The sequence below is a fragment of the Arvicola amphibius genome, chromosome 13 (assembly GCF_903992535.2).
Source record: "Arvicola amphibius chromosome 13, mArvAmp1.2, whole genome shotgun sequence".
Lineage (NCBI taxonomy): Eukaryota > Metazoa > Chordata > Mammalia > Rodentia > Cricetidae > Arvicola > Arvicola amphibius.
This window is the reverse complement of record NC_052059.1, coordinates 64999166-65024085: the sequence shown is the minus strand read 5'-3', so window position 1 is coordinate 65024085 and position 24920 is coordinate 64999166. Positions and strand designations below refer to the sequence as shown.

Genomic DNA, 24920 nt, shown 5'->3' with positions numbered 1-24920 from the left:
GAAAGCAATCTTTAAAAAAAAAAAAAAAACTGTTCTGTTTTTGACCCAGGGTTTCTCTGTGCAGCCCTGGCTGTCCTGGAACTCACTCTGTAGACCAGGCTGGCCTCGAACTCAGATCCACTAGTCTCTGCCTCCTGAGTGCTGGGACTAAAGGGGTGTGCTATACTGCTGGGTGCTGGGGGCGCACACCTTTAATCCCAGCACCCGGGTGGCAGATGCAGGTGGATCTCTATGAGCTCGAGGCCAGCCAGGTCTACAAGAGCTGGTTTCCAGGACAGGCTCCAAAGCTACAGAAAAACCTTGCCTCGATAAAACAAAACAAAAAGATACTCATGCAGGTTCCACAAACCCTAGTGTGGTCTTCAGAACAAGACCCTATTCTGAAAGCAAACAACACCAGGGTGGGTGAGAGAGAGGTCTCTGACACCTGGAGTTCCATCCCTGAAGCCCCCAACGGAAGGAGAGAGCGCACTCCCCAAAGTTGCCCTCTGCCCTCCATACTCATGCCGTGGCATGCTCGCACCCACAGCAACTGGAAACAAGATAAAGCCAAGAAAACTTTACAACTGCACAAATTTAAAATATACAGAAACTTCCCAAATTAAGATAAAAACTTACTGAATCAAGAAGTTGGTGTTCAGAAGTGAGCTGTCTATGAAATGGTTCTGAAAAACAAGGAACAATAATTTTTAAAGAATATTCTTTCGGTTAAGGGAGTTACAGATGGACGGGAAACCACCATCAGATGAGAGCACAAAGCCATGCCTGCCTGTACCACATGGTTTAATGCAATTAGATTGCTAGGTCAAATTCTTAGTTTATAAGTAGTGGCACACACCTCTAACCCCAGCACTTAGAAGGTGGAAGCAGGTGGGTTTCTGTGAGTTCAAGGCCAGCCTGGTCTACAGAGACAACCAGGGCTACACAGAGAAACCCTGTCTCAAAAAGCAAAACAAAACAAAGTATAAAGGTCCTTTAAAAGGAAGCACCAGCCTTGTACTATAAAGGTACCCACAGGATGCTGCTGAGAACAGACGGGGCCCGTGTGGGCGCACACCTCCAGCCCAGCACTCAGGAGGGTCTGTCTACATGAGGCCCTGGCCAGCCAGGGCTACACAGGGAGGTCATGTCTCACACAAAAGAGGTCCAGGTAAAGACAGGAGATGTCCGCACAGTGTAACACTGTACTTTACTAGGTCTCGGGCAGATTGGGAACAGCGGAGGAGAGTAGGCCCATATACTGTAGCACAGTCCCTTTTACAGAAGAATCACAACACGGTAGAAAGAAAACAGCATGAGAGAGGAAAAACGGAATATTCTGAAGACAGTTTTGGGGATATGGGCTGAAGAAGAGAACCGAAGGAGTTTTTCTCACTGAGGGCTCCCAAACACGTCTATCACTACCTCCCCCATCTCCAGTGTGGACTAGCAAACAAACACATCTGCCACCAAACACCCCCGTCTCCAGTGTGGACCAGCACTTGTCTCTCAAGTCTCGGGTTAGAAGCATGGTGCTCCTTTGTGCTGCTGTTTTGAGACAGTGTCTTACTGTATTGTGCTTCCTAGCCTGGAACACCATAGGTAAGACAGGCTGGCCCTGAACCAGGCGTAATCCGGTATTCTGAAACTAGCTTCTGTGACATTTACAGTGAGCCTCCTTCATCACCTTTGTCATGAGAAACTGTTCTCAGAATCCTACGACAAGCGCACCTTCCTCTAACGTATGTTTCACCCAGGCTGCACTGCATCTGAGACTTTACCTGACTGGGACGCTCTGGAGTCTTCCTGGGAGGCGTTTGGTGAGGGGGAGCTCTTCTCAGGGTCACTCATCAGCACATCTTGGGAGGTAGACTGTAGCTCCATGCCTTCCACATCAGAACGCGCTTCTCTCTGCTTGGTGTCACCAGCCACTCGACCAGCAGGAAGAGGCAAATTCATCAGCTCAGCAGGGAAACAATCCATCTCCACATTTATCTTATTTACAACCTGGAGGTAAAAACGGGCAAAGATTCCATTTACCCATAAATGGAACAATTTTTTAAAAAAAGCCATACTGCTATGAAATATTAGAAAAACAGAAGCTGGGCGGTGGTGGCGCATGCTTTTAGTGCCAGCACTCAGGAGACAGAGGCAGGCGGATCTCTGTGAGTTCGAGGCCAGCCTGGGCTATACAGCAAGTTCCAGGACAGCCAGGGCAACAGAGAAACTCTGTCTCAAACCAACACCCCCAAAATGAAAAAGTCTAAAGAATGTCAGGTTGGTGGAGGGAGGACTGTAGATGGAATGCAAAATGAAATAAACAAAGAAATTCAGGGAAAAAAAAAGAATTTGCCTGAAAGTGGTGGCGTACTCCTTTAATCCAAGAACTTTGGGAGGCAGAGGCAGACGGATCTCTGTGAGTTCGAGGCCAGCCTGGGCTACGCAGAGAAACCCAGTCTGCACACAACAGCAACAACAACAAACCCACACAAAGTAAAGAACACTATGAATCCTGCTGTCTTATTGTTCCACAACACAAAGAACTAACAGGAACGAGGACAAGCTTTTCAGCAAACACCTGTATCAGCTCAAAGATTGGCAAACTTTTTGTGAAGAAAGAGAAAGTAAATTACAAGAGCAAACTGGGCCTGGGGGCACCAGACTACAGAGCAACCCTGGACCCTGGACGCTGAGGCAAGAGGGCTCCAGTTCAAACCTGCTAGGTCTATTCAGTAAAAGAAGGCAGACATAACACACAGATACAAAAGATACGTCACCCAGTTTGGTTCAAAAAATAGAGGCCAGGGCCAGAGATGGCTCAAAGGTTAATAGCGCTGGCCGTTCTCCCAGAGGTCCCTGGTTTGACTCCCAGGACCCACGTGGCAGCTCACAACCTTCTATGATTCCACATCCAGGAGATCTGACACCCATTTCTGAACCCACAGGCACTACATGCACACAATGCGTAGATGTGCATATGCAAGCAAAACACTCATTCATAAAGAAATTAAAAAAACAATTTAACAAGAGGCCAAAGACTGCTATCCTTGCTCGAGTGCCCTGGTTCCAGAGCCGTCTTGATGTGGCCTGAAGGACAGAGAGAGCCGTTTCCAGCAACCCAAGGGCCATTCAAATGAGAACGATGTGACTTTGCATGGTTCACTTAGGCTGCTAAATGCAAGTTTTGTTATTTTCTCTTCCTTTCTTTGAGTGACATCCTATCTGATAGAAACAGCTAACACCCTTGGCTACCTACAGCCACCTTGCAATAGGACTTACATGATCCAGGCCACTGGACTCCTGCTCTCCAGGACACCAAGTGTCGTCCACTCTGCTGGACCTGGAACAAACAGTGGTTAGACACCGATCGCCAAGCACATCACAGTCGTTCACGTGGGCTTTGAGTCTACCCTTTACAGAGGGTGCTAGCTTGCACAATGACGTCAGAGGTACAGCCTGGCCCAGGAGAATGGCATAACAAAACTCATTCTTTTGTATGTTGATAAAAATTAAAACAAACAAACAAACAAAAAAAAACAAAACTAAGAAGTTATCTATCATAATCTCTTTGGGGACCCACAAGATGGTTCCCCGTCACCAAGCCTGATGACCTGAGGTTAACCCCTGGAACATGTTAGGAGGAGAAAACTGATCCCTGAGAAGCTGTCCTCTGGTCCACACACCATGCCACGGCATGCATGCAAGCATCTACACATTCAACGTGACTACACAGAATGTTAATTTCAATCTTTTCAAAGTTTGCTTTAAAAATATTCTCTTCTAGAGAGATAGAGTTTGCTGTTCTTACAGAGGATGAGAGTTTGGCTCCTCTGTTGGTCAGCTTACAACTGCTTGTAATTCAGGGTCTAGGAAACCTAAAATGGACTCTGGGTATCCACACACATAGCACGTATGCACGCATGTGTATATATACAACACATATACATGCAACTAAAAATTATTCCTTTTTTTTTAATTTTCAAGACAGCATTTCTCTGTGTAGCTCTGGCTGTCTTGGAACTTGTTCTGTAGACCAGGCTGGCCTTGAACTCAGAACTCAGAGATCTGTCTGCCTCTGACTCTTGAGTGCTGGGATTAAAGGCATGTGTCACCACTGCCTGGCAAAAAATGAATCTTCCTGCAAAGTTGCTTATTTTTAAGACGCCATCTTGAAAGACATTTGCAACTGAACATTAAAAAGAAAATCCTCTATACGTGTGTGAGGCCACACCACACATGTGAGGTCGGAGTGACGGCGGGGAGCTCGCTCCTCCTCCTTTATGTTGTTTGTAGGGACTGAACTCAGGCCAGGCAGCTTGCAAATCAAGCACCTTTACCCACTGAACCATATTGCTGGCTCCAGATTCTTATTTTACAATTTTATTTCCTACTTGTTCAAAATCCCTTCCCTCTATCTGACGCGCTGTGCGTTTGGAAGCACTGAAAAGGAGAGTTCAGCTTATTTTAATGCATCTGCGGAGAGAGGATGCGAGCAGGATGGACCCAGTTTGACCGATCACAAGCTGAGCTTCATTAAGACATCATTTAACTCTCCTCACTTAGTACCTGACATGGCTGCCCTGAGGAGGACACCAGTTAATAACCTAGTGATCTCTAGGCCGTCTGCCCATGCTGGGCACTTCCTGTACAGGCGGCCTAAAGGCACGTGCCTCTGAAGCACCGCAGAAGCAGCGGGTGTCTGGTGCGCCTGCCCTGGAGCGGAGGGCAGTGAGGCTCAGTTTTACAGGCCAGCCATGCCTGCTAAGCACCGGAGGACACCACGCTGCTTCCTCTCCAGGGTACCGCACCACTAAACACGACCACTTTTCAACTTTGACCCGTGTTCTTTTGTTGAAGACATCAGCATCACTGGGGCTGGTCTCAGACTCTCGGAAATCACCCCTCACCTCAGCCTCCTGAGTGGCCAGGATCACCTCCACCACACTCGCTTCCAACCGGAAACCTTAAGTCTGTCTCCTCAGTTAGAAAAGAGCAAATCTCGCCTACATATTTCAGGACATATGCGAAATTTAATTAGAAACATGTCTGTCACATTTTACCAGCCTGACCATGTGAAATGATAGCTAATATCAGTATCATTAAACTTGTACATTAAAGAAATACCTGCTTTCAAGGGTGTCTGAAAACAATGTCTTATTAACCCCTTCACGCTTGCTGCTCTGAGGGTCAGGATTCTCCAGCAATCTCCTTTGTCTCTGAAGGTCCCCTGCAGCCCCACTCTCAGGCATGACTCTGCTGGCAGATATGAACGCTCCAAATCTCTGAGAACGACGCTCAGAAGAAAGTGCTAGAAAAAGACAAAATAACCTCCATAGCAAAAATCCTTTCTTTCATTTTTTGTTCAGAAAGGCAATGCAAATCCTGCTAACTAGGCCTCCTCTTGTCAACATTTGTTAGTCAGGTGAAGAAGAGAACCGTCACGAGACAACCTTTCCCTCTGATATCCCATGCCTACGTTACAGCATTGTTCTTTCGATCTGTGGCTGGAGGGATGACTCGGCAGTTAAGAAGACTGTCTGCTCTTCGGGGGGAACCAGCTGTGACTCCCAGCTCCTCCTGGGGCTTCACAGCAGCTGTGACTCCCGACCCTGGGGATCTGGTGTCTTCTTCTGGCTTCTGCAGGCATCAGGGACACACATGGTGCACACAAACGTGCAGGCAAAACATCCACATACACAAAACACTAAGACTTAAAAAATAAAAACGGGTGCGTCTCTGACAGTAAGAGACAATATTAAGAATATTTTAGAAGGGGCTGGAGAGATGGCTCAGAGGTTAAGAGCACTGGCTGATCTTCTAGAGGTTCTGTGTGCAATTCCTATCACATAGTGGCTCACAACCATCTATAATGATATCTGGTGTGTGTATACGTAAGAGATAAATTTTAAACACACATGCACACATTAAAACATATTTTAGAAGGTATATGAAATCAGCAAGTGAGCTACTTCTTACCCATGTTGAACAAATGAACACTTGGGTCAAGAATCTCAACCTGGCAGGCATAGTAGCATATGCCTTTAATCCCAGTACTTGGAGGCAGAGGCAGGTGGATCTTAGCGAATTCGAGGCTAACCTGATCTACAGCCAAGCTACACAGAGAAACCCTGTCTTAAAAGCCAAAACAAACATGCAAACAAAAACACCAAAATTTCAGTTTGAAGAATAATTACAACAAATTCCTTTGATGTTTCTTGCACAGCAAAGTATTTCCTGGAAAAGTTGAGACACGGGTTGTATCTTGCTGCAGTTACTAGATACAGCCAAAAACTGGGCTAGTGAATGGAAACAAACGGATATTCACAAATACACCGTCAGACACTCAGATCCCTGTGCGGCTGCCAGAATTATATAGTCCTAGCAGGTCGTGAGAGTGAGCAAGCAGCACGCAGAGAAACGTTTGAATAAAGTGACGTGAAGTGGGAGCTGCTGCTCCCTGATGCCCCAGCCTCCCCAGAGGCTACGGCAGGGGGATTGGAGCAAGATCCAGGCCTGCGTGAGGTCAAGGATAGCTGGGAAACGTAACCAGACCTCGTCTCAAAAGAGAGAATTTCAAAAAGGGAGGCCATTGCTCAATGGACAAGCGCTTGCCTAGTGTATGCGTGCAAAGCTCAGTTTGATCCTGAGACTCAAGAGATGCAGTGATGTACGGGTTTCCACAGTTGCTCAGTTCCCTCCCGTCCCTCCTGTGCAGAGGCTGCGGTCAGCTGCACAGCTCAGGAGGGTAAAGAGCAGGTCCAGTTCCTCTTGCATCTTAGTTCTAATCTCACTTGTCACGGGACTGCATGCCAGTAGCAGTTATGGAAGCCTTGGAAACACAAGCATGACCTTAATAGATGGATCATGCACAAACCGGTCCGCCCACACCTGGCACAGTGGTTTGCGTGTGGCTTGCTAGCACAGTCTGTCTTCTAGGAATCGGTGCACCTTCCTATGTTCACGGGAAAATTATTTTATCCTCTACGCAAGCCCTCATTTGGCCCAAATAGTTCTCTAAAGTCTCCGCAAAAAACACAAACCTGAAAATGATTTAACAGGACTCTCAATTCTGAAAAACCCAGCGTCAAACACTATTTTGTCGACTTCCTGTGCTGACTCCACGGCTGCCACCGGGGCATGCCCTTCCTGCTTCAGCCTCGCTTTCATCACATTCTTTACGGCGGCGAGGCGGTTTCTAGCGGCCAGTCTTCCTGCATCATCCTGCTTTGTTCTGTTTGTTCCAACAGGCGCAATCTTTTTCTGCAGGGGAAACAGTAGAAGTTAATTAAAGATGACATTTCCCCTTTCCTCTTCCTTAGGTACTGAGGACTGAACATTACCATCTGTGGTTGGATGTAACTGGCCCCCATAATCTCACAGGGACTGGCACTATTAGGAGGCGTGGCTTTGTTGGAGTGCGTATGGTCTTCTTAGAGGAAGTGTGTCATTGTCGGGGTAGGCTTTGAGGTCTTAAATGCTCAAGCCAGACCCAGTGTCTCTGAGCTCCTTCTCCAGCACCATGCCTATCTGATTGCTACCATGTCTCACCATGATGGACTAAACCTCTGAAACTGTAAGCCACCCCAATTAATGCTTTCCCCTATAAGAGTTGCCATGGTCATGGTGTCTCTCCACAGCAACAGAACCCTAACTCAGACACCCTCCGAAGAACCCAGAGCCCCGTACACAGCGGGAAATCTTGCTACCACTGACATACGTCACTAGTCCTTATAACTTATCTTGAGACAGGGTCTCACTACGTTGTGCCAGCCGCTCTACCCTCAGAACCAGCTGAGATTAAAGACTGGCACCACACCAACCAGTATCATTTTGTGTGGTCCGAATGAAAATGACCACCATCGGCTTATACGTTTGAATGGTGGACTATATGGGCAGAATCAGGAGGTATTAGTTGGTGTGACTTTGTTGAAGGAGGTGGATCACTGGGGGTGGGGGGTTTTGGGGTTTCATAAACCCACACCCGGCTCCCCCTCTCTCTAATCCTAATCCTAAAGGAAGAGGATTACCTAGTATGGGTTTCAGCAAAACCCAGAGCTACAGGACAGATACCCAGTGGTACAGAAATGCCATTCTTCTGAGACAAGAAAACAGTTCCCGGAAATGGTTTACTAAAGATACGGAGACAACGATGTGCAGAATTTGGGAGACCAAGAGCAGGTTAAGATACACAGGAATGGGGATACACAGCATGAAGGAGGGCTCACTACTCTTTCAGAGGACTGAGTCTGGGTCCCAGCACCAACACTGGGCTGCTATGATCCTCTGTAACTCTAGTTCCAGGACACCAACACCCGCTTCTGGACAGAGAACCCACACACGTAAACACACGCAGAGTGGACAGTGGTAAATAAACTTACAATTTAAGAAAGAGGATGTAGACAGTAACAAAGAAGGTTAAACTGTAGAAGCCCTGCAAATCTAACTTTAGCAACATTAGTTGCTAAAAACTCTTGCTAACTTCTCTGAAGGCAGAGAGTGGTAAACCACACAAGCCGGATAGAAATCTGTGAACAAACAGCAAAGATATGCATGCTTTTCAGGAAACTTTGTGACTGAGAAGAGCTGGGGGGGGGGGGGGGGGGGACCCACAATAAGGTGACTCACCAGGTAAGCTGGTTGGTTTCAGTGTAATCAAGGTTAGACCTTGAACACAGTTAAAGAGGGAGGAACAGAGAAAACACGACAAACTGGAAGGGAAATGCGTGAGAGTTAAAGGTGTGTCATCACTGTATAGGTAAAAGATTAGTTTTATTTGACTAACAGGGCTTGGTGTATAGCTCAGACATAAAGTACTTGCCTAGGCTACATATTGCCCTGAGATGGTCCCAGGATTATAAAGGTCTCCCCAACCAACCAAACTGTAGCCTAAAACAAAGTAGACATAGAGAGACATCTGGTGATGAGAGGCAGAATTGCACCTCTTATGTGATTCTGTATTTTCAGATCTAAACATTCAGTAAGAAATACCCACAGGCTGTCAGGAGCAGCAGTGCAAGTCTATAATCCCAGCATCCTGGAAGCTGAGACAGGAGAATTCCATGCTTGGGTTCAGACTGGGATACATAGTGAGACCCATCTCAAAAAACATTTATTGTTATACTAGGACCTTTAATAAATATTCTCCTTTATTTATGTAGATTTACAAATCTCCAACCATCTACTCATTCCCTCAATCCCTGTAGTGAGACTTCACTGAAAGGAAATAATAAAGTTTCTTTTAATTCTTTAACATGTTGTGCTGCTAAGGCAGAATTCAGAAGTTTTGTTTGCATAACAAACTATAAAGTATCAACCCAAGTTTATAGACTAAGTGCCCTTCCAACAGCACCAGGAAAACTGACAAGTACGACAAATGTCCATAAGAAGTGTAAGAAAAATGGACTTGGAAAAGACCTTAAAGTATGTGTACATGTGTGTGTCTGTGTGAGAAGGTACATATGATGCAGCTGTCCCCAGAGCCCCCTGGAGCTGGAATTATTGGCCATTGTGAGCTACCCTGTGAGAAAAAGCAACATATGCTCTTAACCCGCTAACTGGACTCTTATTAGATTAACAGAGCATGTTTTACAGGAAAAGTAGAAAACCTTATCAGCATAATGAAGAAATACATAAAATCTTATCATTCTACAGTCTGTCACACAAAAAGCATGTAGACAGTGAGGAGGCGTGGTCTGCCCAATAAAAGCAAGAACTGGGAACACCAAAGCCTGGAGTGACCCCAACAATACCTTGGGCAAATGATTGACTCTTTTGGAGTCTTGAATTTCTCAGCCGTAAACTGAGGATACAGCACCCTCTAAATGGACTGCTATGAAGCTTAGTGGAACCACTTGGAATTTACAAAACATGGATTATTTACAGCTTTGCAGTTAAAAGAAACACATAAACACAGGAGGTCTGTTCAGTTTTGTAAGACACAGTCTTGCTATGCAGCCCTGGCTGTCCTGGAACTTGCTATGTATACACAGCCCATGGTGGCCTTGGAGTCAAGGCAATCATTCTGCCCCAGCCTCCCGAGAGCTGGCATCACAAGTGTGCCCCGCCACGCGTGCAGCACGTGTGCCAGCGCAGGCACAGCTTTCTGAGCAAACCCACGCCCGTGCTCATCTGCTCACTATCTAGGAACAGAAAAGTCACCTAGCTAACCCGATGCAATCACACATCTCTTGTTTCTATTTAGAAGCAAACATCTTGTTTCATGTTGATTGTATCCTTGCTTTCCCCCAAAGGCAATCAGAATGTAATAAGCATTATAGAAAATGCAGCTTGTGAAACAGGAAGCCCAAAGCCAAATATTTTCAAAACTTACATGGTAGAAGTAAAGAATCAATGTTTCCAAGCTGTCCTTCACCTCCACATGTGCTCCGTGACACAACTAGGCCACCCCGCTCCCACATGATTGAATCTATTTTTTAAAAACAAAATTAGAGAAGCATCTATGCTAGAAATTTGGGTAGAAAATGCACAAACCTACCCGGAGGACTTTTTTGCTTGGGTTATTATTGTTTTTCCATCCAGCTTCCTCAAGTTTGATCAGGTTGTTGAACTTTTGGTTTACATCATCGACCTGTTAATAAAAACCCCAAGTTCATCCCATTAATGCTATGTTAAAATTGCTACGTTACGACTATAAAATTACTATGCTAAATAAACTGAAAATGGTGCCCAGAACTGGATCTGTCATTAAACTTAAAATCCTGTGTGTGTGTGTGTGTGTGTGTGTGAGAGAGAGAGAGAGAGAGAGAGAGAGAGAGAGAGAGAGAGAGAGAGAGAGAGAGAGAGAGAGAGAGAGAGAGAGAGAGAGAGAGACTGTGGTCGAGTGGCAGGGTCTTAAGTCAGTGCAGGATGGCCCACATTTTGCTGCACAGTTCAGGATATACTTGAACTCCCGATCCTCCTGCCTCTACTTCCCAAACGCTGGGGTTATTCAGCTTAAGTCACTGTGTTCAAATCAAGAATTTTTACGCTAAAATTGTTCACTGGTAGTTTTGGTCTAGAAATCTCTAAAACCTACAGAAAGGAAGTTGTATATTAACAACACTTCCGGATTCCTTTAAGAACAGTTATATTTAATTTATAATTCTGAATGTGAATTATTTAGAAATAGTTTCCAGAGTGAAGAGATTAAAGGTGTATTCCACCACACACTGCTCACCTGCTTGCTTCTTTTTCCTTCCGTTAAGATTGATTTTATTTTATTTAGCCAGGCAGTGGTGGCACACACCTTTAATCCCAGCACTTAGGAGGCAGAGTTAGAAGGATCTGTGTGAGTTCAAGGCCAGCCTGATACAGAGAGAGTTCCAGGACAGCCAGAGATATCACACAAGAGAAACTCTGCCTCAAAAACCAAAAACAAACAAACAAACAAAAAAGGGATTGATTTTATTTCATGTGTATATTATATCTGTTTGCCTGACCAATGTTGAGTATGGGTGACCGTACAAGGGAGTCAGATCCCTGGGAACCAGAGTTATAGGCAGTTATGAGCTGCCATGTTGAGTATGGGTGACCGTACAAGGGAGTCAGATCCCTGGGAGCCAGAGTTATAGTCAATTATGAGCTGCCTGATGTAGGTGCTGAAAAAAGAATCCTAGTCCTATGCAACGGGAGCAAGTGCTCTAACTGCAGGGCCATCTCTTCAGCGCCTCATATACTTACTTCTGAAATATAAACTCAGCAAGGTGGGAAATGTCCTTCCCCTAGACATACCCTCCTAGACCTCCATCAATACTCTGCTTTCCATTACAACGTCATACTGTATCTAAGAGGCTCAGGTCCCATTACGTCATACTGTATCTAAGAGGTTCAGCTTCCCATTACGTCATACTGTATCTAAGGGTCTCGGCTTCCCATTACAACATCGTACATATTTAAGAGGCTCAGCTTTGCATGTCAATGTGATGTGGGATTCCCCTCTGTATGCTGTGAATACCACTGGTTAATAAAGAAACTGGTTTGGCCTGATAGGGTAGATAGGCAGGGAAAACTAAACGGAATGCTAAGAGAAAAAAGGAGTGAAGGAGAAGCCATGTAGCCCTTCTGGAGACAGATGCAGGGAACTTTATCTAGTAAGTCACAGTCACGTGACAATACACAGATTACTAAAAATGGGTTAAATTAAGATGCAAGTCATAGCCAATAAAAAGCTAGAGCTAATGGGCCAAGCAGTGTTTTAAATAACATAGTTTCTGTGTGATTATTTTGGGTCTGAGCTGCTGGGTGGCTGGGAAACACACTAACGGCCTCCATACAACGTCTTACCGTCTTACCGTATCTAAAAGCTGCTACCAAACCATTCACTTCTCTTCCTGCATTTTTTGTTTTGAAGTCAGTCAGGGTTTCTCTGTGAAGCCCTGGTGGCCCTGGAACTGTTGACCAGGCTGCCTTGAACTCAGCCCTACCAGCCTGTGTGGATTAAAGGCGAGTACCAACATTCTTTTCCTGCCTGCATTGGCTCATGCCTCAAGCATACAATTACCACAGACTATTTGACAACGTGGGGAAGACACAGTGCAATTTACATATAGTGCATCCCAACAGCTCACTTGTCACATCCATTGTGAAGCAAATGTCAAAAACACTCGACACATACCTGAAAATTAACCATATCCCAAAATCCATCCAGGTCTGAACAGGTGGTCTCCTTTTCACCTCGCTTGTATTCACAGTCATCTACCAGTCCTTCAAACTGCTTGAACCTCTCCATAATAAGGAGTCTTGTCTGACCAACTGTTGTGCGAACAAGATCTTTAGCTAGAGAAGAAATTAAATAGGGCCTTTACAGCGAGCCAGCCAACTGAGACTCCGCCCCTAGTCCCAGACCTTACACAATTAAATTATTATAGAGAAACAAAAAATAACCACCCCCAAGCTTTGCCACAAGTGCTGAGCACGAGCTCCTTGCTTCAAGCACCAGAAACAATTAACAGTGTTCACCCTCAATCACACACGGCTTCTCAAGGAACCATTCCCTTTCTTCGGTATTTTATGAGATTTCAACCTTAAACAAGTCAAGGTACATAGGTATCCAGGACCTCATACTGCTAGCTTTTTAAATAGTTTCTCCAAATAAATAGGACTAATTTGTTCATACTGATTTACATAATTATAATTCAGAACACATATTTATATAACCAAGGAATACCAGATTAACACCAATGTATACAAAGTCACATTAAAACACCAAAATACACAAAAGTTGTACACTTCTTTAGCATAGAGATATTAGAGGATATATGTTGAACAACTCTTGGCATTTTGAGCAATACTGAAACTTAAAGTTGGACACTAGAGTTTTAATTTTGAAAGGAATACAACAACATTAAAAAAATAAGGGTTATGGATATAGTTTGCTAGCCAAGCATGTGCTGAGCACAAAAATATCCTGGGTTAAATCTTCTATGACTACTCTCACTACACAATAAAAGAAAAGCTAATGCATACATAATCATTTTTATTGTCGGGTGTGTTTAGACACACCTGTGAGCCCAGCCCTTGAAGTGGGACAAGATGACCAGGGTTCAAGGTCACCTTCAACTACAGACTGAGCTCTAGGCCAGCCTGTGCTAGGAGAACCTGTCCGATACAATGCCAAAAACAACAGAAGACGTCTCTGTCTCACCATCATCAGGGATGTCTAGGTCCAGCTTCCTGTCCCACTCCAGGCAGTGCGAGGTCAATCTGTCAGTTTCTGACTGGAGGATTTTTCTGGAATTGTGACATCCACTTTAGTCATACAAGTGTGGCCACCTTAGTTCAGTCTTACCATTAGGACACTTTAATACGCAAGACAGGACGGTTTGAAACAAAGGTACAAAATAGTACATAAAAAAGGCAAAGCAGTCATTTTGAAGATTTTATGTGCAAGGATTTAATGAACTATATACTAAAACTCACAAAAGACAAATTTCCTATCATCACATAACTCACGTATGCCCATTCTTCGATAGTAAAATTTACAATGGATGATGCCAAGACACACTTTCCCCCTTTTTAAGCTACCATTTCTGATTTGTTTGGTTCCTCATTCAGATACTTGTCACAGAACTAAGGACTGTCAAAAACAACCTGAAGATAGAGCCAGCGGAATCTATGACTAAAGTCAGGGCCTTCCCTGAGGCACCACACAGCGAGTGCAGCTGCAGTCTAGTGCCAGAAGGCAGAGCAGGAGGAGCAGTGCAAGTGAGGCCAGCCAGGCGAGGCCACAACCGAAAACAAGGACAGAAATGAACAAGCCCTCTCCGCAAGGTGACAGGGTCCTAGAAAATCTATTAGATAATGTTTCTTTCTCTTTTTTGAAAAAGATTTATTTATTATATATATATTATGTATATGTATTATGTATATGTAGTGTTCTGCCTGCATGTTTTGCTGCGCACCAGAAGAGGGCCCCAGATTTCATTACAGATGGTTGGTTGTGAGTCATCACGGTTGCTGGGAATTGAACTCAGGGCCTCTGGAAGAGCAGTCAGTGCTCTTAACCTCTGAGCCATCTCTCCAGTCCTAGAGAGTATTTATTTGAGTTAATCTTGCTCCCCAGAGAACATTTGATGATACCCAGAGACTTTTCTTAAGACAAGGTGTCTACAGAGCCCTGGCTGGCCTTGAACTCAGATCCTCCCACCTTCTGCCTCCCTCTGCTGGGAATAAAGGTGTGAAAAACTGCGCCTGGCTGGAGAGTTTTGATTATCACTATAGGTTAGGGATGCTCTAAACACTCAACAAGAACAGAATAGACCCCAAACAAGAAGTCCATAATCCAAAATGTGAGAGATCTAGGCCTAGTAGGAGTTCAGTCTGTATTAACACAGGCATCCCAGAGTGCGGAGAAATCAGCTCTGTAATATGACCCAGCATCTACGTACACATCAAAGAACTGAAAGCAGGTCCCCAAGGCATGCTTGCACACGCATGTCCACAGCGGTCCTAACCACTCAAATGGAAGCAAGCCAAACGTCACTACAGCTGAGTGTGGCAGCACCAGAGTCAGAGACAGGAGGATCAATCTAGACTGGAGGCTGCTATAGCGAGTTCTGGGCCAGCAAGGTTCTGGGCTCATATGGTGAGTGCAGGGTGTCAGGAGACTGTAACATGATTCCGTCACAAACGAAAACAAAACAAACAACAGAAATGTAGATGACAGAAGCAAAATGTGAATACGGAGTACCACTTAAGATTTATTCTTGGGCTGGAGAGATGGCTCAGCAGTTAAGAGCACTGGTTGTTCCTGAGTTTAATTTGGTGGTGGCTCACAACCATCTGTAATGAGATCTGGCGCCCTCTACTGGCATGCAGGCATACACGCAGAGCACTGTTGCATAAAATATAAATAAATAAAATTTTTAAAAAAGGATTTATTTACAAGTGTATGAGTGTATGCAAGTGCACCGTGTGTGTACAGTGCCCTTGGAGGGCAGAAGAAGGTACTGGATTCCCTGGAGCTGTGTGGGCTGCCATGTGGATGCTGGAAACCAAACTCTTCTGAAACATCAGCAAAGTACCCTTAAAAAGGCTGACACCTTTCCGGACACCGCACCCCATCATGTTCAACCTTGAGAAAGGAAAACTGGGCACAGGGCTTACGTCTGTAGTCTCAGCACTTGCTAGGCACAGATGGGAGGACTGCCCATGAGTTAGAGGCCTGTCTGGTCTACAAAGTGAGGCCCATGACAGTTAGGACTGCACACCGAGAAAGGAAGGAAATTCTAACACTACAGATCAATCTTAAGGATATTACACTAAGTAAAATAAACCAGTCACAAAGATACAAAAAATAAAAGATAAAAAATTACTGGCTCAAAACTGTCTCTAACTCCAGTTCCAGGGACCCAAAGGCCTCTTCTGGCCTCTTCAAGAACCAGGCACACACAGCACACTAGCACTCGTGTAAGCATGACACCCACATATTACAAACCAACCAACCAGACAGCAGCAGTCCACTGGCTATTTAAAAGCAAAGCAAAGAAAAGAGGACTTGATGGTGGTTTGGAGGCGGTGTGGACCAGGAAAGAGTTAAAGGATGTTGAAGGTGAATTTGATTAAAACATTGTATGGAATTCTCCAAGGTTAAGACAATAACAGAAAGACAAGCTCTCATCTATCCCAGGCGGTTCTTGCAGGGGTTATGTAGCCAAGGACGACCTTGAACTTCAGATCCTCCTGGCTACTTTGTTTGGTTTGGAGATCAAACTTTCCTGGGTGCTAGGAAGTGCATTACCAACTGACACTGCCGCCCCATGCAGAAGACGCTCTCTCTCTTCAGCCTGGGCTTCAAGAGCGAGCAGCTGAAGCCTGTTAGAGCCACCAACTGAGTCCAACTAAATAAAGTGTGATAGAGCAGACAACCGAGTGTTTTTTTGTTTTTTTTTTTCTTTCTTTCTTTTTTTGGTTTTTTCGAGACAGGGTTTCTCTGCAGCTTTTTTTTAGAGCCTGTCCTGGAACTAGCTCTTGTAGACCAGGCTGGCCTCGAACTCACAGAGATCCGCCTGCCTCTGCCTCCCGAGTGCTGGGATTAAAGGCGTGCACCACCACCGCCCGGCGACAACCGAGTGTTTGCACCCACATACGAGAGAGCTCTTCAGGTGCTGACACAGAAGTCATCAACACTCACCACTAGATGGAAACAAAGCAATGCACATACAAGACTTTTACCTCTCGAAACGCTCACAACAAAATCAACAACTGCATGGGAGGGCCAGACTCTGCGCTGGGAAGGCCACTTCCCTCGCGCGTCCGCCCACCCATACAATAGAATCCTTACCACACCCTAGCTATGAGAGGAGCAAAAACTGCAAGGCACAAATCGCACCAAAGCCAGTTCCTCTTCACTGTCCATATTAAATGTTCATGCGTAAGATGGAACACCTTAATTTGGGGTTTCAAGTCAAGACACGAACGCAGATTCTCACGACAGTAACAGACGAACCTGAAATACGGCACATCATGCTGTGGCTGAGACACCTGACCTTCACCTACTCCCAGTGATGTGGCTCCGTCCACCGAAAGGCAACTGGAATTTGTAGCAGGCGCTTCCTTTTGGTTTAAGACACGTTCTATGTGAAAGAAACCATTACTCATTAAAGAACAATTCCTAAAATGACAGAACTCACGAGATATCTTCTAAAACCCTTCAGTTTTAGCCATGCTGAGCTTTAACGTTGCTGCTTCTGCCTCAGTCCTATTCAGAGCTCGTCTATTATGGTCCTCAGTGTGTGTGTGCACGTGCACGCACGTGGAGGTCAGCAGTCATGTGCAGTGTCCTTCTAAGAGCACGCTCCACTGTCTTTCTGATGGTCTCTCCAGGGCTGGAACAGACCAATGGCAGTGTCCCCACCTCCCCGGTGTAGTCTTTAGCTCTTGTCTGACCCACGTCCAGCTCTATCCTTAGACTCCAGATCTGAGCGGTGCTCTCCCTAGCTTCTTCTCCCCGTCTCCCACTTTATCCAGGCCCTGGACACATCTCTGAAGTACACGGTGAAAATGAGCATGTTCATGAGCAGAAGCCAGAGGAATGACATCTTAGTTAAAACACCCTACCTTCATCACAGGCTGCCGGAGACTCTAAATCCTTCTCTAAGTTATTTGATTCTTGCTGCACTGATACAGACTTTTGTACCAAGAGTCCATTTGCTGAATCCTGAGTTGTAGAGCTAAAAGTAACAGCAAAAAGTATACTTCACAAAAGACCAAGTCCCCACATACACAGCCGAAGGACTCGAAACTTGTGTAGTTCTTTAAAAAGAGGGCCTCACTACCTAACTCACACAAAGCTGCTTTTAATTAATATATTTCTATGTGCCCATAACCCCAGCACTGGGTGGAGCAGGCTACTGAAGATGTCGTGTACCAGGGAAGCTCGGATCAAAAGTCACTATTTGGGGATTTTTATTTGGTTTTGACATGGTGTCGTGCTAGGAAATGGAGCCTGGCCTCAGACTCTGAACAGCCCTCTTCTGCCTTGCCAACAGGATAGCTGTGGGCCGGGCACGTGCCAACCACCTTGGTTAGGATCCTGAACAATGCTTATTCTGGGCAGGGAACCTTAAACCAACAGCGGGAACAGGCTTCTCTATTAAACTAATTATAGGGGACTCAGAGATATTGGAGCTCCCCTTCCCCGCCCCCCCCCCCCCAAGACAGGGTTTCTCTGCGTAGCCCTGGCTGTCCTGGAACTCACTCTGTAGACCAGGCTGGCCTCGAACTCACAGAGATCCACCTGCCTGTCTCCCAAGTACCAGGATTAAAGGCATGTGCCACCACTGTCCATCTTAAAAATAAATCTTTACAAAAGAAATTAAGTAAATATTATTTAAGGGTTATAATTAAGTCACCTATTTAAAGCAAAAATCAATATGTTTATGGTGAATACAATTCATAGAAAATATCAAAACTATCAAAGACATTAGTGCAAGCTTCTGAAGAACTCTTCTCAAAGAAAATGTTTTTGTGTGATTCGCAGGTAGCATACTTTACTAACTAAAAACAGGGCAGATAAAAGTAGAAATGTAAGACCGGCATTTGTTGCTCCTTTTAGTAAAAAGCTTCGTGTTAAGATAATGTGTGTATTAGTGTTTGTGTGTGTTAAAGTACACATCTTACCTGTCTAGTTTTAAAGGGCTCCAGGGCGTCAGGAGGGCGTGGTCACCTCTAGGACACGTCGGTGCCACTGGGTAGGTCTTCAGCCCACAAGGTGGCTGAAACACACAATGCTCAGGCGCAAAGGAATTCCTTTGCTTCGCTTTTGCAGGAACTGTCCTCGGTAAGCTCTCCATGGCTGGGAAGACCCTGTCCTGACCTGTTCCACTTGTTACGCTGCTCTGTGGACCCACACTATTTTCTTCACCAGCACCTTTAGAGGGAACGACCTAGGTATAAGCAGAACAGAGCTGGAATTTCTCTTCCAGGAATGTACCCAATCATTAAAACAGAAACACACAAATAGCAGCAGTAGCAACAAACACGTTTGACACTATGAGGGCCGTACTGATGGACGTCACCACGACTCTCTTCTGGCCACACCTGAGAGTGAGGTCTTAGACAAGCAAGGCAGGAAGAGCCATCCTAACTGTGGTGTGGGCAGCACCATTCTGGCCAACTGACGAAAAGGGAACGAGCTGAGCACAGGCACTCACTGCTGCTGCCATGTGACCAACTACCTCAAGATTCCACAGGATGATGGACTATGTCCTGCAACTATGAGCCAAAGTGAACCTTTTCCTCCTTAGGTTGCTTTAGTAACAGGAAGTTAGCAAGAGAGCATCCACACGCACAATTTGAAACTAAAATAGATATACTTAATTAAAATATATTAAAACTAAAATGGAAAAACTCAACTAACAAAGTATACCTTAAAAAAAAAAAAAGATGGATTGATTGATCATGTATACAGTGTGTGCTTGTGTTTCTGCCTGAACGCCAAAAGAGGGTACCAGGTCTCATTATAGATAGTTGTAAGCTGCCATGTGGCAGCTGGGAATTGAACTCAGCATCTCTGGAAGAGCAGACAGTGCTCTTAACCTCTGAGACATCTCTCCAGCCCCCAAACACACTTTCATAAAAATTACAAGGCTTTAAGAAGAAATCTAGTACTTATTGAGTGACTCCTATTCTAGAGGACCACACCCTTAGTAAAAAAAAATAACCTTGAACTGGAGGAATGGCTCTGTGGTTAAGACCACTGGTTGCTCTTCCAAAGGACATAGGTTCAATTCCCAGCACCCACACGGAGGCTCACAACCATCTGTACCTTCAATCCCATGGGATCTGACACTCTCTTCTGGCCTCCACAGGTAGTACGTAGACATATATGCAAGCTAAACACCCATACTCATAAAATTAATAAATAATTCAAAAATAACCTTAGATTGTAAATCAGCTTTTCACAGAACAACAGTTTTAGTGTGATACAATGAGATCAAGCCATAGAATACAAACATATTTTTCCAAGCCAGCATAGTTGATACTTGATATTTACACATTTAAAAGGTTTTTGACTTATGAACTCATGGTTTATGGTTTTTGAACTCATACTCAACTTGAATAAGAATCTCAAAGGCCAATATGTCAGTGAAAGTAAAAACGAATGATAACATTCAGAGGAATAATTATTTTTTTTAAAATATACTTATTTATTTTACGGTATGTATATTTGTTTGGGGTGTGTACACCACGGCATGGGTGGAGATCAGAACACAGGTACCAGATGTGGATATCTTCCACCCTGTGGGATTCGGGGATCAAACTCAGGTCATCAGGCTTGATAGCAAGCGCTTTTACCCACTGAGTTATTTCTCAGGCCCCACAAAATAAATCTTAGAAGGGTTTCCTTTAAAGCTTAAAGATTCCCTCTCCATTTCCTTCCTTGGACACTCAGTATGGCTCTAGGGAGGCTTTGCACTCTTCGGCAAGTGGTTCTTTCGTTTGTCTTTAAGATTAAGGTTGTATTCTAGGCCAAGAGACTAGGAACTCAAAATAGTTCCTTAAGTTTTTTTTTTCTTTCCTTTTTTAAATTTCTATGCGTGGAGGTTGGAGGACACTTGCAGGAGTCAAGTCCTCCCCTCCACCATGTGGGTGCTGGGGAGGTCGCCAGGCTTGGCAGCAGGCGCCTTGACCTGCTGAGCTATCTCACAGGCCCCACTGATAGGTGATGTTAGAAGCCCAAGCTTATCGAATTCTTAACAACTCTGTTTAGAAAATTCTGCTAGAGATGGAGAAAACCTCAAATTCTTCAGCTAACTGGAAGCACAGGCGACGCCCCATTCTAGCTGAAACCGAAAGCAGCATCTCACCCTATAACCAGCTCCTGCAATACAGTCCCAGCTTGTTTTTCTACTCTCTATTTTCTCTGTTAATCAGAATATGCTTTTTCTACTTAAAACTCAGGGTTAGATTAAGACACCGACCAGTATCAGCAAATCCTCGACACTTGCTAAGGTTCAGGCTTCAGTATGTGCACAGGCACGCTCTTAGAAGCACCCGCATGCTTCACGTCAGCTATGGACGGAGCAAGGAGATGCCAGGCATCCGGGACAAGCAGACCACATCCTCTACCTTGTCAGGCTTGGCGTCCACCTTTCTGGCAGGTCTTCCCCTACTTGGCCCCACTCTTTCAGATTCATTCTCTAAAAGAAAAAAGAGAAGCAAGATATCCATTTGAAAACAGACAAGCGCTCTTTTCTGCTGGGAAGATGAGAGTTTCTTTGTCAAAAATCAGGTATTCATGCCCAGGAGTGCCAGAAGCCCAAGCTACCCACCCAGGAGCAGTGAGTGACTGAAACCACGGACCCTGCTTCCACCTCAAGGAGCAACCCATCTGAGCCTTGGGCCCGCTTGCACCTGGAGGAGCAATCACCAGAGGCTCTGCTCTGCCTACCATGAAGGAGCCTTCAAAGGAGCCACAGCAACAAATATACCAATCGGAGGAAGAGGGACTGTTCTGCCTGGAGGCTTGCCTTTGCATAAGGCCAAGTCACACACACAGTGAAAAGCTGCCTTCTACTTCATCAGCTTCCTGGACACTACACCGGGGATGGTTCGTCCCATCCTGGTAAGACAGGTAGACAGAACCCTACCACCACAGGAAACTCTTCAGGCCTCCTGAGCTCATCACCTAAAGGCAAGTACTGCTTCTAAGACTGGTGTTCGCCAAAGACTACGGGGAGACTTGGGATTGCTTGCATAGCTGAAAAAGCTGTCTTCCTTCTGCTCATTTACTTCTCCCTCTCAGATCTGTCTGAGGGCATTTGATGACTTCGGGTACTAGCTCATTACTTCATTTGCTAAGTTTCATGCTAAAGATACAGACAGGTGTGCATCTTTCCTAGGCAAACTAGGATTGACAAGTTTCAGGTGTATCTTCAGAGGTTCAGAGTGTCCAGTTTCCTTTAATTGTCTTCTAAAATGGCCATGCCTTTTAATCTAAAGACATAACCTTTTGCTATGACACCAAGACGCAAATCTGCCCCAACTGTTTTACAGATAGATACCTGCAGGTTCCTGGGAGAAGTTCTGCTGCTTTATCAAAAAATGTGGCCTGGTGAAAACAGTCTCCAGTGCCTGTTTTGACCCCTCCCGTTTGAGCATATTTTACAGGCCCTGCCTGGGCCAAGACCAACCTGCAGAGGGTTCTCCAGATAACACCAGCAACTACACCAGCTCACCAGCTCCTGGGACTTCACCATTGGTACCACCTCTCCAGGGTCAAATGCGTACTTACCCAGCAAATAAAATTCGGTTTTAAAGGGCTTATCTGCTTTCATCTCATTCATTCACCCTTGCCTCTCCTGTACAAGGGCAATTCACCCTTCCATTCTTTCTGGCCTTCCCAAGGCTAGCCCCATCCAAAGAGCTGATAATAACAATTTATTTTTTTTCTCCTAGCAACCTGCCTTCTCAGCTATCTCAAGAAACAGATGCCTGAGGCCTCTCCAGTCACACCTCCAACTGAGTGTGAGCCCAACTCCCAACTCTCTCCTCCCTAACATCACCCCATGTCCGCAAGCAGCAGCCAGACTTCAGCCAGAGTCCCTATAGCCAAAGAGTCTGGGATGTTTGGGTGGAAGCATCACCCCAGCCCCTGGCATCCATATACCCAAAGAAAACTTTCCCAACCTATGAAAATACAAGAAGCTTGCAGAACACCAAATAGAGTGTCCACTCACCACATAATAACCAAAACACAAAACATACAGAATAAAGAAAGAATAATAAGAGCTGCAAGGGAAAAAGGCCAAGTAACATATAGAGGCAGACCTATCAGAATTACACCTGACTTCTCAATGGAAACAATCAAAGCCAAAAGGTCCTGGACAGGCTTTATGCAGACACCAAGAGACCATGGATGCAAGCCCAGACTCCTATTTCTGGTAAAACTTTCAACCATAGAAGGAGAAAACAAGGTATTTCAGGACAAAACCAGATTTAAACAATACCTACCTACAAATCCAGCCCTACATAAAGTACTAGAAGGAAAACGTCAACCAAGAAGTCGGCTACATCCATAAGAACACAGGCAATAGATGTTCTCACAGCAGCAAATCCCAGAGAAGGGAAATGCACACATGATACCACCACCAACAAAAACTAAACAGGAGCCAGCAATCAATCACTGGTCATTAATATTCCTTAATATAAATGGACTCAACTCACCTATAAAAAAAAACCACAGGCTTACAGATTGAATATGAAAACAGAATCCATCCTTCTGCTGCATACAAGAAACACACCTCAACCTCAAAGATAGACATTGCCTCAGAGAAAAGGGTTGGGAAAAAATTTTTCCAATCAAATGGACCTAAAAAACAAGCTGGTGTATCTATCCTAATATCTAACAAAATAGACTTCAGACTAAAATCAATTAAAAGAGACAAAGAAGGACATTTCAAATTTGTCACAGGAAAAAAAAATCAATACATCAAGAGAAATATCAATTCTGAACATCTATGCCCCAAACACAAGGGCCCATGAGGCAGGGCAATAGCGCAAGCACAAGCAAGCACATGCAAACTCATAATGAGCCAGCAAAACTGGCCAAGGCAACCTGTCAGAGGACCAAGAGCACAGTAACTAATAATGTGCACTCCTAGACAATCACACGTGCCAACAGTGACCACTAGTTTCAAAAGGACCAACCAGAAACGTTCCTGCAACATTCCCCTAATCCCATAAAAACCCCAACCTGTTTACAATAAAGAGCTTCTGTATTGGAATCTCCCAGAGTCTGTGCCCTTGCCTCTGTGTCTCTCACCCCTGCCCACTCACCCACTTCCATCCCCCCTCAAATGGGGACTGCACAACAGGCAGCAGCAACAAACCCACAAAAACTACAGGAACCCACATTTGTAAAAGAAACATAATTTAAGCTTAAATCACACATTAAGCTCCACACATTAATAGTGGGAGACTTCAATATCCCACTTTCACCACTGGACAGGTCAGTTAGACAAAAAATTAACAGAGAAATAAGGGAACTAACAGATATTATGACTCAAATGAACTTACCAGACATAGATAGAACATTCCATCTAAACACAGAAGAATATACCTTCTTCTCAGCACCTCATGGAACCTTCTCAAAAACTGACTACATACTCGGTAACAAAGCACATGTCAATAGATATAAAAAAACTGGAATAACCCCATGTATCTTATTGGGTCACCATAGCTTAAAGTTAGAATTCAACAATACTAATTTCAGAAATCCCACAAACACATAGAAATTGAACAATGCTCACCTGAATTACCAATGGGTCAAGGAAGAAATAAACAAATTAAAGACTTCCTAAAATTCAATGAAAATGACCACACAACATACCCACATTTATGGGACACAATGAAAGAGTGCTATGAAAGTTCATAGCACTAAACGCCTACATAAAGAAGCTGGAGAAATCTCACACTAGTGAACTAACAGAACATCTGAAAGATCTAGAACAAAAAGTAGTAAACTCACCAAGTAGTACTATACATTAGGAAATAATCAAAACTGAGGACTGAAATCAAGAAAATAGAAATAATGGAACAATACAAAGAATCAATGAGACAAAGAGCTGGTTCTTTGAGAAAATCAACAAGATTGACAAACCTTTACCAAATTATCCAAAAGGGGGAGATATAATATCCAAATTAATAAAATAAGGAATGAAAAAGGGGACATAACAACAGACACGGAGGAAATCCAGAGAATCATTAGGTTATACTCCAAAAACCCGTACTCCATAAAATTGGAAAATTTAAAGGATATGGACAATTTTCTGGGTAAGTACCAAATACCAAAATTAAATCAAGACCAGATAAACAAGTTAAATAGATCTACAACTCATAAGGAAATAGAAAGCCATCAAAAGCCTCCCAATTAAAAAAAGCTCAGGGCCAGGTGGTTTCAGTGCAGAATTCTACCAGAATTTCAAAGAAGAGCTAATACT

General features: G+C 44.5%; 1 protein-coding gene across 2 annotated transcripts in view; it reads right to left on the bottom strand.

Moving 5' to 3' along the window:
* Positions 1 to 24920, bottom strand: part of Dlgap5 (DLG associated protein 5) — a 37843-nt gene that overhangs the window by 500 nt on the left and 12423 nt on the right. Inside the window, exons 7-18 of one of the 2 annotated variants that reach the window (XM_038310290.1) lie at positions 21049 to 21119; positions 18598 to 18863; positions 17536 to 17648; positions 16925 to 17051; positions 13622 to 13707; positions 12593 to 12753; positions 10475 to 10567; positions 7020 to 7239; positions 5104 to 5287; positions 3259 to 3319; positions 1761 to 1986; positions 619 to 665 (exon numbers count right to left, since the gene is read on the bottom strand). In XM_038310290.1, the coding sequence (XP_038166218.1) occupies positions 619 to 665; positions 1761 to 1986; positions 3259 to 3319; positions 5104 to 5287; positions 7020 to 7239; positions 10475 to 10567; positions 12593 to 12753; positions 13622 to 13707; positions 16925 to 17051; positions 17536 to 17648; positions 18598 to 18863; positions 21049 to 21119 (1655 nt within the window). Of the gene's footprint in view, positions 1 to 618; positions 666 to 1760; positions 1987 to 3258; positions 3320 to 4913; positions 4983 to 5103; positions 5288 to 7019; positions 7240 to 10474; positions 10568 to 12592; positions 12754 to 13621; positions 13708 to 16924; positions 17052 to 17535; positions 17649 to 18597; positions 18864 to 21048; positions 21120 to 24920 lie in introns of those variants that run through there. The other variant, XM_038310291.1, reaches the window with a different exon arrangement.